The 13598-nt window shown below is 43.4% G+C and overlaps 1 protein-coding gene across 1 annotated transcript; it reads right to left on the reverse strand.

Moving 5' to 3' along the window:
- Positions 1-1540: 1540 nt before the first annotated feature.
- TCF24 (transcription factor 24) lies at positions 1541-5627 on the reverse strand. The gene is made up of 2 exons (XM_053986091.1): positions 5244-5627; positions 1541-2486 (listed from the first exon to the last, which is right to left on the reverse strand). Exons 1-2 carry the CDS (start codon positions 5625-5627, stop codon positions 2373-2375), a joined length of 498 nt encoding a protein of 165 aa, XP_053842066.1. The 3' UTR covers positions 1541-2372.
- Positions 5628-13598: the final 7971 nt, after the last annotated feature.

Below are 13598 nucleotides of genomic sequence, written 5' to 3' on the forward strand. Positions count from 1 at the left end.
AGAAGGGAGCGTGTTGCCTAAGCTAGTGTCTTCTGGAAGGAAAGGCATACTTCTGATGCAGAATAATCTGTCTCAAGGGGAAAAAAATCCCCACTCATAAATATGGGGAACTCTTCTTAACTGAAAAACTGCTGTTGTAATTTTGCATGTTCTTACAGGCCTGTAATAATTCCATAAAATGCTGAAAAAGTCTTAGGGACGTGGCTACAATAAGTAACTACAGTGCTTGCTGCTCTGATTCTCTGGCTGCCTGCAAAGCATTGTAAATATTTTGTTGTAAATACTGCAGGGGTTGTAGAGAGCTCCAGATTTTACCATACTTTTTTAACAAAATTTGTTCTTGGTAGTATTTTTTTTCCCTTTTTCCTAAATGTAATTTTAAAATTTAAAGTCTGCATAAAGGAGACAAGTGTAGTAAACACATTTCTGTCTCTTAAGATTTTTTATAGATGTGTACAGAGAAAAAGAGAAAACAATTTCTATGTCTGCTCTTTGTTTTTCTTATATAGAATGTATTTAGAGAATTGTTTACTTAGAGAGATTACTTAATTGAATTCTAGTGAAGATTGTTTGAACTTGACAGCTAATCAGATTTACTTGTATCTAAACTCTCAAGAACAGGGTCACAAGTTGTTAGTTAGATATGGTAGTTAGAAAAGTAGGAATGTAGTTTTAGTATCTTCCTTTATATAGTATATTAATGTATTATAGCATAATTATAATAAAGAAATCATTCAGCCTTCTAAACTAGAGTTAGACGTCATCATTTCTTCCCATTAAATTCACCTACATTTTACAATAGTCAACATCTATAAATTCAGAATATTATCATGTACAATGAGAAACTGATACAGGTCTTGCAGCTTGCTTGAGTCTGAAATGTATTCTCTGTGCCATCCATTAATAATTTTCCAAGTTTTTTACCCTTATTGCTAAAGCATTTTTCATTCTTACAGAATCAGATAGGTTGGAAAAGACTACTGATCCCCTTTGACTGATCACCACCTTGTCAATTTGATCACGGTACTAAGTGGCACATCCTGACTTTCCTTGAACAGCTCCAGGAATGATGACTCCACCACCTCCCGGGGCAGCCCATTCCAATGCTTAACAGCCCTTTCTCTGAAGAAATTCTTCCTGATGTCAAACTGACCCTGTGCTTCTTGGTTAAGCAGTCAGAATCTTTCAATGCCATTTAAAGGAATAAGCCTTTTAAAAACACTGAGGAATATTTTTTTTTCCCTGTTCTTGAATACTGTCCCTTCCAGGTATATTATCTTGTTAAAAGCTCAGAATGCTGCAGGGGCAGTTGAGAGCTCCAGATTTTACAGTACTGTTTTTATGAAAGTTGTTTTGGCTAATATTTTTGTTTTTCTAAATATAATTTTTTAATTTAAACCATGAAGCTTTCAGAAAGAAGACAGCATCTATAAATGTAGAATATTATCGTGTACAGTGAGAAACTGATAACAGATTTTGCAACTCAAAGTATATAATATTCACTGAATAATATTTAATAGAACATTTACCTAGGCAATAACAAACCATGTAAGTACAGTGTTTTACAGAACAGATAGAATGGATGGCATTTGTGCATTTAGTTTCAACTTTTCTTGTCAAAATACCGATGTTTAAGTGAACAAGCTAACACTTTGGGTACACCTGCTCCAACGTGTGAACTGAAATGAGCCATGGTGTGGTGAGCAGACACATGTTGTGCCAGGGGAGCAAGCCCGTAACATGTAGCGCAGTCCTGCGGGTGGGTACAAGCAGTGCCCAAATTACAGCACTCTGTGCAGTAGGGACAGGTCTCCCAGCACATTTCTACTCCATGAACATGCATCCATATTCCCAAAAATAGCTACAAACGTGTAGGACTACCGATGGCTGGAGCCCTGACCTGACAGCTGCCGTCAGGGGATTTCTACCATCGGCTTTAAGCAGTGGAGAAAGTCTATGTGGGATTACAGTTGCTATTTTTAGCCTTGCCCTTCTCTTTTCACCCAAACCTGTTTTACCCTGTACTTGGCCATTAGCACGTAATTCCTCCTCTCTTTTCTTACAGGGCTTGTCCCAGAGAGGACACGGATACTTAACTCTGCTGGCAGCTCTTTGCTGCTGCTGCTCGGATTGGTGCTGGTTGCAGTCACCACCTCCCACCCTCCCTCATTCAGATCGCAGCAGTGGTAGAAAACAATGATTGTATCACGTTAACTTAATGAGGTATTAATTACATTTAAGAATCAATTCATTCTTCTCTACAAACAGCATTTCAGGAATTACAGTTTGTCTGTAGATACTGTTTTTTAATTTAAATATATATTTATGTAAGATGTAATAAATAATCTTTTTTTTAAAAGCAAGAAGGGAGGTTAGATCTGTGAAGATGTTGATGTTTCCCCATGGTTTGCGCTGTCTCCTTGTGCCGAGTGAGTCAGAAACTGCCCTGTGGCTCCAATGTACAGCCTGGAACGCATGGGCCACTTCTGCAAGAGAGGAAACAAGCACAGCACTGAGACACCCGGGATCTTTGCACTCCAACTGCAGTTCTCAGCAAAGGTTTGATGGAATCATGGTACAAGAAAATAGGAAACTGTGGATATTCTTAGCTCAGTCAGAGAGAAAGAGAAAGGTTTTCTAACCAGGCGAGAGCCTGGGAAGCAGTTGGGAAAGAATGTAAATAATTCTCTAATCTATCGTGTTGTTCACATTGTTTATAGATATGCTCTGCCACTGTGCATCATTCACTGCACACCAATGGTGTGGGATGTTTTTACTCTAAGACCAATGAAATTAATCCGCACGATGTTCTCTATATATAGAGCGGTGCATTTGACATAAATCGGAGTTCATTCTCTTTGCCTTCTAACTTGGAGTCTTCATTCCCGTCCTGCTCAACGGCGACAGGAAACTGTTGTTATTACCAAACAAGTTCCTGTTTTGTCATTTGCTGGAAAATGTTTGGAGCTTGTTTGGAACTCAGCCTGGGTATTTGTTTTGGTAATTAATCGTGAGGCACAGCTCCCAGCCCTGCTGTGCCCCAGCAGACAGGACCAGGCTGTGCTGGCCAGTCAGCCTAGGTCAGTTTGTGTGGTAGATGTTCTGTTAGTAGAATAAAACAAAGAATTCCTTCTCAAGGCACCAGGGATGCTACAGGGATACACCTGCACCTGCAGGGATTGCAGCCCCATGTGCACACCTGTCCCTGCTGGCTGGTCCCCACAACACCACAGGGGCTGCTGCTGAAGGCTGTGAGTCTAAGGGAATTTAATGTAATTGCCCCTTGGCAGTCTTCAGCACTCTTAGCATCTTGTTCTTGTGAGCTCCAGCTATTTCAGATGACACAGTTCATCTTTACACTCACTGATTTTTGGAATCATCAGTTACTTTTGGTGTTAAATATTTATTCTGACAGCTTGAGTTTCTAACCCCAGCAGGTTTCTCACTGCAAGCAGCCCTGTGGTGTGGGTGGCCACAGCCGGGCACCCAGAACTTGGGAAGGAGCATCCAGCTCCATTTGCTGTGCCAAGGTCACTGTTAGAGAGGTGGATGCTTGAAAAGACAACTTGTCACATACATTGGATGCAAAAATACCTGAAATGCAGCCAGCACGTTGTTCCAAAAGAATGCAGGTCTTTTTAAACTCTTTTGGGAACAGACTGGCACCTTTCCTGTGGGTAAGGGGCACTTAATAATACTGCAGATAAATCTCAGCTCTTCTGTTCAAAGACCTGAAGCAGCAGCATATTCTCACTTAGAAAGACTGTACAATCTCATTCAGTAATTTCATTTCCAGCGTGATGTTAAGAGTTTGTCACCAATAAACCATCGAAGTTTAAAGTCATTAACACTATTTTTCATTCAGTGTACACACAACTGTACTTGAATATTTAACTTTCCTCACTATTTCCTCACTATTTAAGCATTTACTATGCTTAATCCATGAGTTTAGTTAAAGACTTTCTCTCTAAAGTCTCTAAAGTCTCATATCCTGCATTTTGGGGTTTTTGAAGCACATACTAGGATTGATTGTGACACATTCATCAAATATATTAATAAAAAAATAATTGCTTAAGTGAATCTAGTATTACTCTCTCCTAGTAGCTTGGGAAATGGGCATCTGGATCATTTAGCTGCTGTATTAACTATTCAAGAGAATTTTTCTCTTGAAAAAAGTAGTAGTTGGCAGCTGATAAAAAGTACCATAAGAAACCTGTGTCCTTTCATTCTGACTGAGGGAACTAACAGAAGCTATTTTAAACTTATTTTGAAATACATCACAGCATTTTTTCACTTAAATTATAGCCATCTGCTAATTGATATAGAGGTTTTGCTTTCTTTATGATAATTTAAATGGCCTCAGAAGCCTACATTCACATCATGTTGTAAAATACAGCAACCAACACTGTGAACAAGGAACTCTCTGTGAATTCGGCACTTTTTAGAAATTAGATATTACTTCAGAAATTAATCTTAATTAAATCATTCTGAATTCAGACTCTAAAAATAAAAAAAAAAAATAAAAAAAAAAGAAGAAAGAAAAAAAAAAAAAAGAAAACACCCCAGTGCTCTAACTCACTCCCTGTGAGCAGAGCCAAAGAAAACACCCTGCAGTCAGTGAGCACTGCATTTGGAAACAGTTTCCAGCCCGGTCCTCTCCAAGAGTAGTTCCCCGTTCTCATCCCTTCTGCCTCACTGTGATTTTTTTTTTTTTTTTTTTTTTTTTTTTTTGACAAAGGGAAGAGCGTATACCAACCACAGAAATGTTTTAGAAGAGCACTTTCATGGCAGTAATTAACACATGGCTGGTAATTAACAGCGCTGTCGGCACTGGGCTGCCTGGGCAGCAGAAGCAAATCACTGCTGTGGGACAGTGTCACCTCACCACGTACACCCTTCACAGCAGGATCCAGTGGGTCCGTGAGGATCACCGAGGTTTCCTCACAGGGACCAAGAAGATGCAAGGACTTCTGTGGTGCTGACCTTCACTTCCAAAAACCAGGTTTGCATCTACACAAGATTTGATATTTTGGTGCTAAGTCCCTGAAGCTGGAGGAGCAAAGCTCCAAGATATTTCCATCAGACCCCTAAGACCTAGGCACAGCGGTTAGTCCAGGCAGAATTTCCATGTAATACCGCTAGGCAAGGTACAGGAATGTGAAATCTTTAGTTTCAATTACGTGTCTAAGGCCAATGCACTCACTCACTGACAGAAGGTGTTTGCTGCTCCTCAGCTCCCCTACCTTGACAGGGTGGAGGTATCCATCCCCGCGGAGTGTGCCCAAACCCTCTCCCGGCGACTCCTCCTCATCCTGAAGGCTGCGGGTGAGGTGTGCGATGTAGGTGGTGGCCAGGAGGAGCACATCCAGCTTGGAGAGCTTGGTGTCGGGCGGCACCGAGGGCAGAGTCTTCTGCAGCTCGAGGAAGGCGTGCCGCAGGGTCTGGACCCGGCTGCGCTCCCGGGCGGCGTTGGCGGCGGCGGGGCGGCCCGGAGCGGCCCCGGCCCGCGGCCCGGCCGCCGGGGGCAGGCAGGAGTTGCTGCCGGCAGAGGAAGGCGGCAGGGGATCGGGCTCTGCGCCCGGGCTGGAGATCTCCTCTCTGCTCTCTGCTAAGTGTCCACAGTCCATCGGTGACGTGCCCGGCAGGGAGGGTCCTGCAAGCAACAAGAGCATCTCTAAAGTAAGATGCTGCCGTGAGCTGGAGCCAGCAGCCTTGTTCTGAAAACAAGGATGCTCAGAAACTCAGGCACTGCCTGTGCAGGGAAAAGCCTGAATGCAGCTCTGTGAGCCACTTTTTCACTCGCTACTTACGAAGTCAGCATCACCCAGGGGTACAGAACAGAAGTTAAAATCTTCGCAGCTATCAGTATTTGACTTTTTTTTTTTTTTTGCAGTATTACGCAGAGCAAATTTTTTGAGTGACTCAGCCCAGAGATGTCTTCTGAGAAAATCCAACAGGCACCAGCCAGAGGGACTGCCACAGTGGTTTCCATTTACAATCAACTACAAATTAGGCTAAAGGCAATTTTTAAAATATATTCTCTCTATGATTTGGGATGTGGAACTGTTAGTATATTTTCTATTTTCACTGCAATAATTTTATGAACAGTCTTATACGTGATCAGTGCTCCATGGACTATGGAAAGAAAAATATAATTTTCAAATGCATCAGTAAGTGAAGCCACAGAGCATGGACTCAGTTTTTGAAGGGCAAAACTTGGCCCATAATTTTAAAGGATCAGGAACTAACTTCTCCTGTTCTCCCACCCCTAACTTTACTAAAGAAATTGTATGCTTATCCTTTCTCATCTACATTTTCAAACTTCAAAAGAATTTTGTAAGATGTATTTTGACCATTGGGGGGCAAAATAACCTTTTGAAAACATAAAAAAACTTTTTTAGAGAAAAGCTGAAAACAGTAACCTCTTTTCTCAGCTTTTTGTAAAGTCAGTCAGCTCTGCCTGTAATGCAACTCACAGTCCTTTAATTCATTCAGTTCCACAGAAAAATGCAATTCAATCAATATTCCCCAAAGTGTAGCACTTCTTAGCTGGAATAATACCTGCTCCTGTTGTCCTCAGCCAAGCAGCCCTTGTGGGTGTCCCAGATCCTGGCTTTCACGTGTTAGGAGTGTCTGTTCCTGAGACAACCTGACTAGACAAGGACAGGAACAAGTTATTAAACCTTTTAATTTCGTCCAAATACTGTGTAATTAAAAGTTTAAATAACATTGATGCACATAAATGACTGAATATCTACATTTACAAGAATTAGCCCTTGATTTTGCAGAGCATTTCAAGCATACACTGAGGTCAAAGATTTCTATCAAAGACAAGGAAAGATTTCTAAATAAACCTTTTTACAATGCTATAATTTGATGGTATTTAGAAGAATTTTTATTGTTATTATTTTGGGTTATTAATTGTGATTAATTTGCTATTAATGTGGCTCACAGAGTATTATCATGTAATGGTCTTTTCAGTAGTAGTACAGTTTAGACTGAAATTATTTGTGAAATATTCTATGCACATTATAACTCTATACCAAAGGAAAAAAAAAAACCTCACTACTCTTTTTATTGTGGTGTTTATGATCAGTATAAAAGAAATCTTACATTAAGACTTCATGAGCTTATCTTGAGTGAGGGCTGAAAATCAGTCCTTACATTGGCTATTGCCTCTAACTTTTAAAAAAATTATTATATGCTTTTTTATTGGTGTTTGTTCATTGTGTTAAGTAGATAGTCAGATCTGGATGCATTTTAGTTTTTTAAAAAATTATCATTGTGGAGATGGACATCAAGACATTCATTTAAGATAATTACAATGATCTTCACTGGCAGAAGAATCTAACAATTTATGTTTAACAGCAGGATTTCTCACTACCATCCCATCAAATACCATTGGTAGGGGGAAGTCTTCCTCAATTACTGGAGAAGACTGGATTACCCAAAGATATGGACAGACTGGGTTAGTAAAAATACCTGCTCCTCTACTGAAATACAGGACTAGGGCTGGTTTACACACATTTTGATTTTGCTGTGCTGGTCTACAACCACATTTAAAACAGGAATGACTTCAAGTGACATACAGTATATAGTAATGCACATACCTAAAAACATCATCTCCTTGGGTGCCCTTGGAAATAGGAGTTTCTGGTTTAGGAGCTTCACATCTATATGAGATAAAATCCTGGGCCTGTGGAAAAAAAGTACAAAATTTCAGCTGCGGAAACGAGAGATTTCACTATGAATTAAATTTCTCTGCTGTCAGACTTCCCATCAAACACAAACAGCAAATGGCCTAGGAAAATCTGCTACACAAGGGATCTGCTGTAGGTATGTACATATGTGTAGCCAAATCATGGTGGTTCCTGGATCCACAGTCAGGATCACTTCTGTTGCACACTGGGACTGGGCAGCATCATTCTTCTCCCTGGAGTAATCAGGACATCCATTCCAGGTGCTTCAAACTCAGGTGTTGCCAAAACCTCATGGTTCAAAAAATGCTGCTAAAAACTAAGGTAAATAAAAAGCCTCTGGGCAACGGTCATTTCCCTTTTAAAATTTTACAAGAAAGAGTTTTGGTTTTTAAAATAATCACAGTAATTTTTGCAAGCACCCACTTGTCACCTGGTATGCTGACAGAGTGGAGGACAGGGCTTTGAAAATAAGTTAAAGTATTTCTGTTGTTTCTAAAGCACTTCTAGTGCAGTATTTCTGAAGCATGCAGATGCATTTGTGTTTTTACACGACACTACAAAGACGTGATTGGTTTGACATCTTTTACCAAAAATACCCAGCACAATATTTATTTTAGTCTTATATTCTGTATGAATGAAATGGCAATGAAGGCAACCTGCCCACACAGACAAGGAAAAGATGGAAAACGCCAGAGCAGAGCGCACAAACTGAAAACAAGCAGGTGGAAACCTTAGATACAATTTTCCGTTGCTCCTTAGAGGGCAAAATACAGTGAATCTGAATTATTTTGCATCGGTTTTAAAAAGGTCTTGCCCACCGTGTAACTCCGGTAACAGGTAACGAAGACCCTTTCTCCAGAGCGGAGAAATCGGAACTTGCCTGTCGGTGTGCGGAGGCAGCACCGGCGCTCACGGCCCCGCCGGCCCGCGGCGGCTGCTGCGTCCCGGTCCCGCATCCCGGCTGCCCGGGACCTGGCAGGACCCCGCGGTGCCCGGCCGGGGATGAACTTACCGCTCCCGCCCGCTGCGGAGGTTCCCGGCGCCTCCGTCCCGTCCCGTCGCGTCGCGCCCCGTCCGGCCCCGGTGTTTATAAGCCGTCGCGACCGGTGGGTGCGACGGGGCTGTGTCGCACCTGGCCTGCGGGCTCCCCCCTCCAGCCTGGGCGACAGCGACCGCCCCTTCCCGGGCGGGTGGGTCATCAATCACGGAGCTGTCGGGGCGGCATCGCCTCGCGCTCCCCTCGACCCCCGCCCTCCCCCGCGCCCGGCCCCGGGTCCGTGCGGGTCCCGCCGCCCCGCGCCGCCGCTCGCCCCGCTCGCGCTGTTTTTCTTAGGATAAAGTAACGGTTTTGCTGGAGGAGAGAAATTTAATCGCTGGGCTGGGAGCTCAGGCGATGCCCTGTTAAAAGCAAGCCCTTTCTCTTCGCTCCGCCGCCGCATCTCCGGCTCGCGGATGTTCCCGGGCGGAGCGGGTTCCCCAGGGCGAGGCTCCGTCCCGCAGCCGCGGGGGGAGCGGGTCGTGGCTGCCCGGGCACCGCTCCGGGGGACCGACCCACACGGGATGGAAACACGAACGGGATGAGGCGGGCCCGGGCGGGCAGAGAGGGGATTTAACCGGGAACGGGGAGCGATTAAAAATCAGTAACGCTAATGAGAAGAGACAGTCAAAATAAATACCGGGGTAAGGAATTAGCCCAGAATAACATTTTGAACGAAGCTCGATTGTGCGATAAGAGAGACACAATAAATCAAGCTTCGGGAGCAGTGGAAAAACAAAGTCTGAGCGATTCGTTACCGGGTTTGCAGCCAAGAAAATTAAAGACTTAAAGTTTAGCGATAATTGGAAGTCCCGGGAAGGGACGAGCCCGGTGAGGAGCCGGCGGGGCGGGAGCGATGCAGAGGGAGCCGGACACCTGCCTTCAGCCCCGACCCGGTTCGGCGGCACCCGCACAGCGCCCGCCGCAGCCGCCAGCGCATCCCAGCCAAATTCTCCGGCCCGAGAATTCCAGCAGCTCCGCTCTGGGGGGAACGGGCGGGGGCTGCCCGCGGGCGGGACCCTGCCCCGCCCGGCCCCACCAAGGCCCCGCCACGCTTTCTGCCCTCGGCCTGACATTCACAGCCATGAGGAGCCGCCTCCGCCGGGCCGGAGATTGCTGGATGGCAAGGAATGCTGTCGGTTCTGAATTTAAGCACTAAATTCTAAGTTAAGTACTTAAATTAACCTGTAAATCTAAGTACTGAAACTATGCCTCAACGTTTACCTTTGCCTGGTGCTGTCAGCCTCGGTGGGGGTTTCCCTTCAGCCGTGGGGAGCTACTCTGACAAAAGCTACTCTTGTCCCTATGTACACGGGCGCGATGATGGACTTCACCGGCACCACAGATCATCCTTTGGCCTCCAGGGCGCAAAAGAATGAAGACACTGGTTCTCTGGAGGACAGTGGAGGAGCCTCCAAGCAGCCCTGCTAAGCTATGTTTTTTTGCCCCCAAGGTTTCCAGGGCTGCCTCCAGCCCAAGTAAGCATTACTGAATCCTTTCTGCAGGAGAAGAAAACCTCTTAAAAAATGCACTCGACAGACATCTCTCTGCTCAATCAGCCTCTGGGGCTCAAACAAGCAGTTCTTGAACACATCCTTAAGCTTGTACTGAAAGCACTCTGACTGTGGTGTGATGTGGAAGAACTGATCCCAGACTCCCTGGGGAGCAGGGAGATTTGCCTTCCAGACCCAGTTCCACTGCATCTCCTCTCTCATCTTGTAAGTGCTAAACACGCACTGTCTGAGACCAGCACACAAGTCTGGGGATCAGCTCTCCCACACCCCAAGGAGGTTTCTAGGTCTGCTGCCCACCTAAAAAATGCCTACTCAAGAGGGGCTTCTCACTAGGCCATGGGATGCTCAACTGTGTCACTGACAGAGAGGTGTCCCAACACCCTGAGAGTTCCCAGCCACCCTAAATTAGCAGATTGTGAGTGCTGTGCTTTTCTCTGCTCTGATTGGATTAATGACACAGTATTTTTTTGGGGTTTCCCACTGTACACAGAATTCTGCCTCAGTGCAGGAAATCCAGCGGAAGGTGTTGGAAGAGAAGTGGTGGTGGAACTCCCATTACCATCTTTAGACAAGACCGAATCCACCTTACTGCAGAGCGTGATTAGGGAGATTGCATAGTAAGAAATTGAGCAGTGTTTGGAGACACCACTCTGGCTGCTAGCCTTGTTACCAAAAAAGGGGTGCTTTAAACATAATTTAAAAACCCAAAGAGATAGAAATGTAGAAATAGTTGTTCTTTGCTCCATCAAGACTTTCTCCCATCAGATGACACCTCCTCTGTTATAAGCACAAAGACATCCAGTGATTATTTTCTTGTACGAACCCACTATTTAAATCTAAAGCTGTAACAAATGGCTGCAGCTGTTTCTTCTTCTTCTTTCCCAGACAAATGACTGAAAATTACTTTTCCTGCCTTACCTTCCACAGTATATCTCAAATCTGAAAAATGCCAGAGTCACAGATTTCCAGTGTGATTTAGGTAAGAAGAAGTTCTACCAGAGACAGAATGATGTTTTTCCAGGTACACTCTGCTCCCTTTATGTCAAATTAGTTTCTGGTTTTATGGCTACAATTCAGCACAAACATTCAGGGTATTTCTTTCCAATTTGTTAATTTTCTCCCATTCCTATTTCTGTATAAGGATTTCTCAAGTGTGCTTGCCTGCTGGTATGGTGCAGCAGTTATTGGTGCTTCTGACAGAAACTAACAGAAATATTGTTTGTCTGAGTAAAACAGCTCCGGCAGGAAGCCACACACAGATTGTATCTGGTCAGGTCCCACAGATTCCAGCTGTAGCCTGGGAGCAAATCAAAGGCAGGACACAGCCACAGGAGAATAAAAATAAGTTGTAGTTCACAACTTTTGCTTCTTGGGGAAATCTTAGCATAATGGATTCCAAATCCAAACAAATATTTTGAAGATTTCCAATTAAATACTTCCCCCCCACCTTGTTTCAAATGCCATATTGATAATGTACTGTAGAACCATAGCATATTCCACAGTTATGTTAAATATGCCATATTACAATGTGTCAATACACTTCTTATAGCATTTTCTTAGTAGTAATTACTCTAAGAATTACTTTAAAAATTACTTTTAAAATATGTATCAGAAGGGCTCCATTCTGAGGGGCTGTGTGTGTACATAAGTGTTAGACCAGGGTATCGAGACTTTCTCAGGGCTTTGCTTTAGCTGGACTTGAGTTGCTTGACTGTGGGATTCTCTGTGTGAAACCTCATGGCATATGTTGCATTGGGAGTAATTAATTCAGGTCTTCAATGTTTTATTTATCATACAAGAAATTAAAATCTTTAATCCAGAAATATTCAGAACCTATGAAAAATATGCCATGCTCTAGGTGGCTTACACAGCATAACCCACATTAACAAATACTAACAATCCATTAAATAGTTTTAAATGGGTGTGTGTAAGGCAGAGGGAAGCGTAAGATGCAAAGATAACACCACAATATAGAGATCAGGCAGCGACTTCCTAATGTGCTGCTTTGAGTCAGCAATCAGCAGCTGACACTGTGAACATGTTCATCAACACTATTGACATTCTTCTCTGAAAATTGCTTAAAGAATCAACTTTTTATTTTTTAATGTATGCTTTTCTGTCCTTCTTGACCTGAATATCATTGATGACTACAGCTAGAACAAGAAGTATTGTACTTGGTTAGTACTGATTTCAGTAAGGGCCTAACAGCTACACATCTGAGCTTTATTTCGTGTTTAGAATGTTCTGATTTTGAAGGCAAATGACTCACCAGCCTTATATGCTGCTTTGGGCTGGGGTAGAGTTAATTTTCTTCCCAATGGCTGGTATGGGGCTGTATTTTGGATTAGTACTGAACACAGGGTTGATAATCTGGAGATGGTTTTGTTATTGCTGAACAGGGCTAACACAGAGATGAGGCCTTTTCTGCTTTTCATACTACCATGCTGGCAAGGAGACTGGGGACATGAGAACTGACAACGTGGTAAGTTGGGACACGTGACCCCAGCTGACCAAAGGAATACTCCATACCATATGACATCATGTTCATGTATCTGAAGCAGGGGAAGAAGGAGGAAACAGGGGGATGTTTGGATGTTTGGCGTTTGCCTTCCCAAGTAACCATAGCATGTGATGAGCCCCTGGTTTCCTGGCAATGGCTGAACACGTGCTTGCCCATGGGAAGTGGTGACTAAATTCCTTGGTTTGCTCTGCTTACGTATGTGGCTTTTGCTTTCCCTATTAAACTGTCCTTATATCAACCCATGAGTTTTCCAGCTTCTACCCTTCCTATTCTTTTCCCAATCCCAATGCAGGGAGTGAGCAAGTGGCTGCATGGGGCTTGGCTGCTGGCTGGGGTTAAACCACAGCACTTTAACAGAAACACTGGCACCTCAGTGTTGCAGTACCACTCATTTACTAGCTTAGCTTTGGAAATCTTTGTCATGAAGATGAAGATCTTGTTATTCAAGGGGAGAATGCATGCAGCAGTTAAATATATTTTAATCATCTCTACCAAATTATCTTTATAAATGTTCACAAAATACACAATACATTCAATGCAAAAAGACAGATTCTGATTTCCTTATTCAGGAAAAATTCCTTTCTTATTTCAGAGAGGGCCGTAAGCACAAGATGCTGAGCTGCCATTTGTACAGAGAAACTGCATTAGGAAAGGTCTTTTCCCAGGGGCAATTTGTAATCTGGGCTTTCCTTTCCTTACCTGTAGGATTGGAATTTTCCTATATCAGAACTCTCAAGCATTTATTTAATTACTTAAACTAGTGCAAAGCAGTAAAACTAACAGAATTTGAAGTTAAATTAATGAATGATACTCCCAATCAAAAAATT

This window comes from Vidua macroura, chromosome 1 (assembly GCF_024509145.1).
Source record: "Vidua macroura isolate BioBank_ID:100142 chromosome 1, ASM2450914v1, whole genome shotgun sequence".
NCBI lineage: Eukaryota > Metazoa > Chordata > Aves > Passeriformes > Viduidae > Vidua > Vidua macroura.

Excerpts from the sequence above, each read along its gene's own strand:
- TCF24 (XM_053986091.1), bottom strand. The coding sequence starts at position 5,627 with ATGGACTGTGGACACTTAGCAGAGAGCAGAGAGGAGATCTCCAGCCCG. Across the intron at positions 2,487-5,243 it reads GATACCTCCACCCTGTCAAG|AAGTGGCCCATGCGTTCCAG; the intron begins GTAGGGGAGCTG and ends CCTCTCTTGCAG.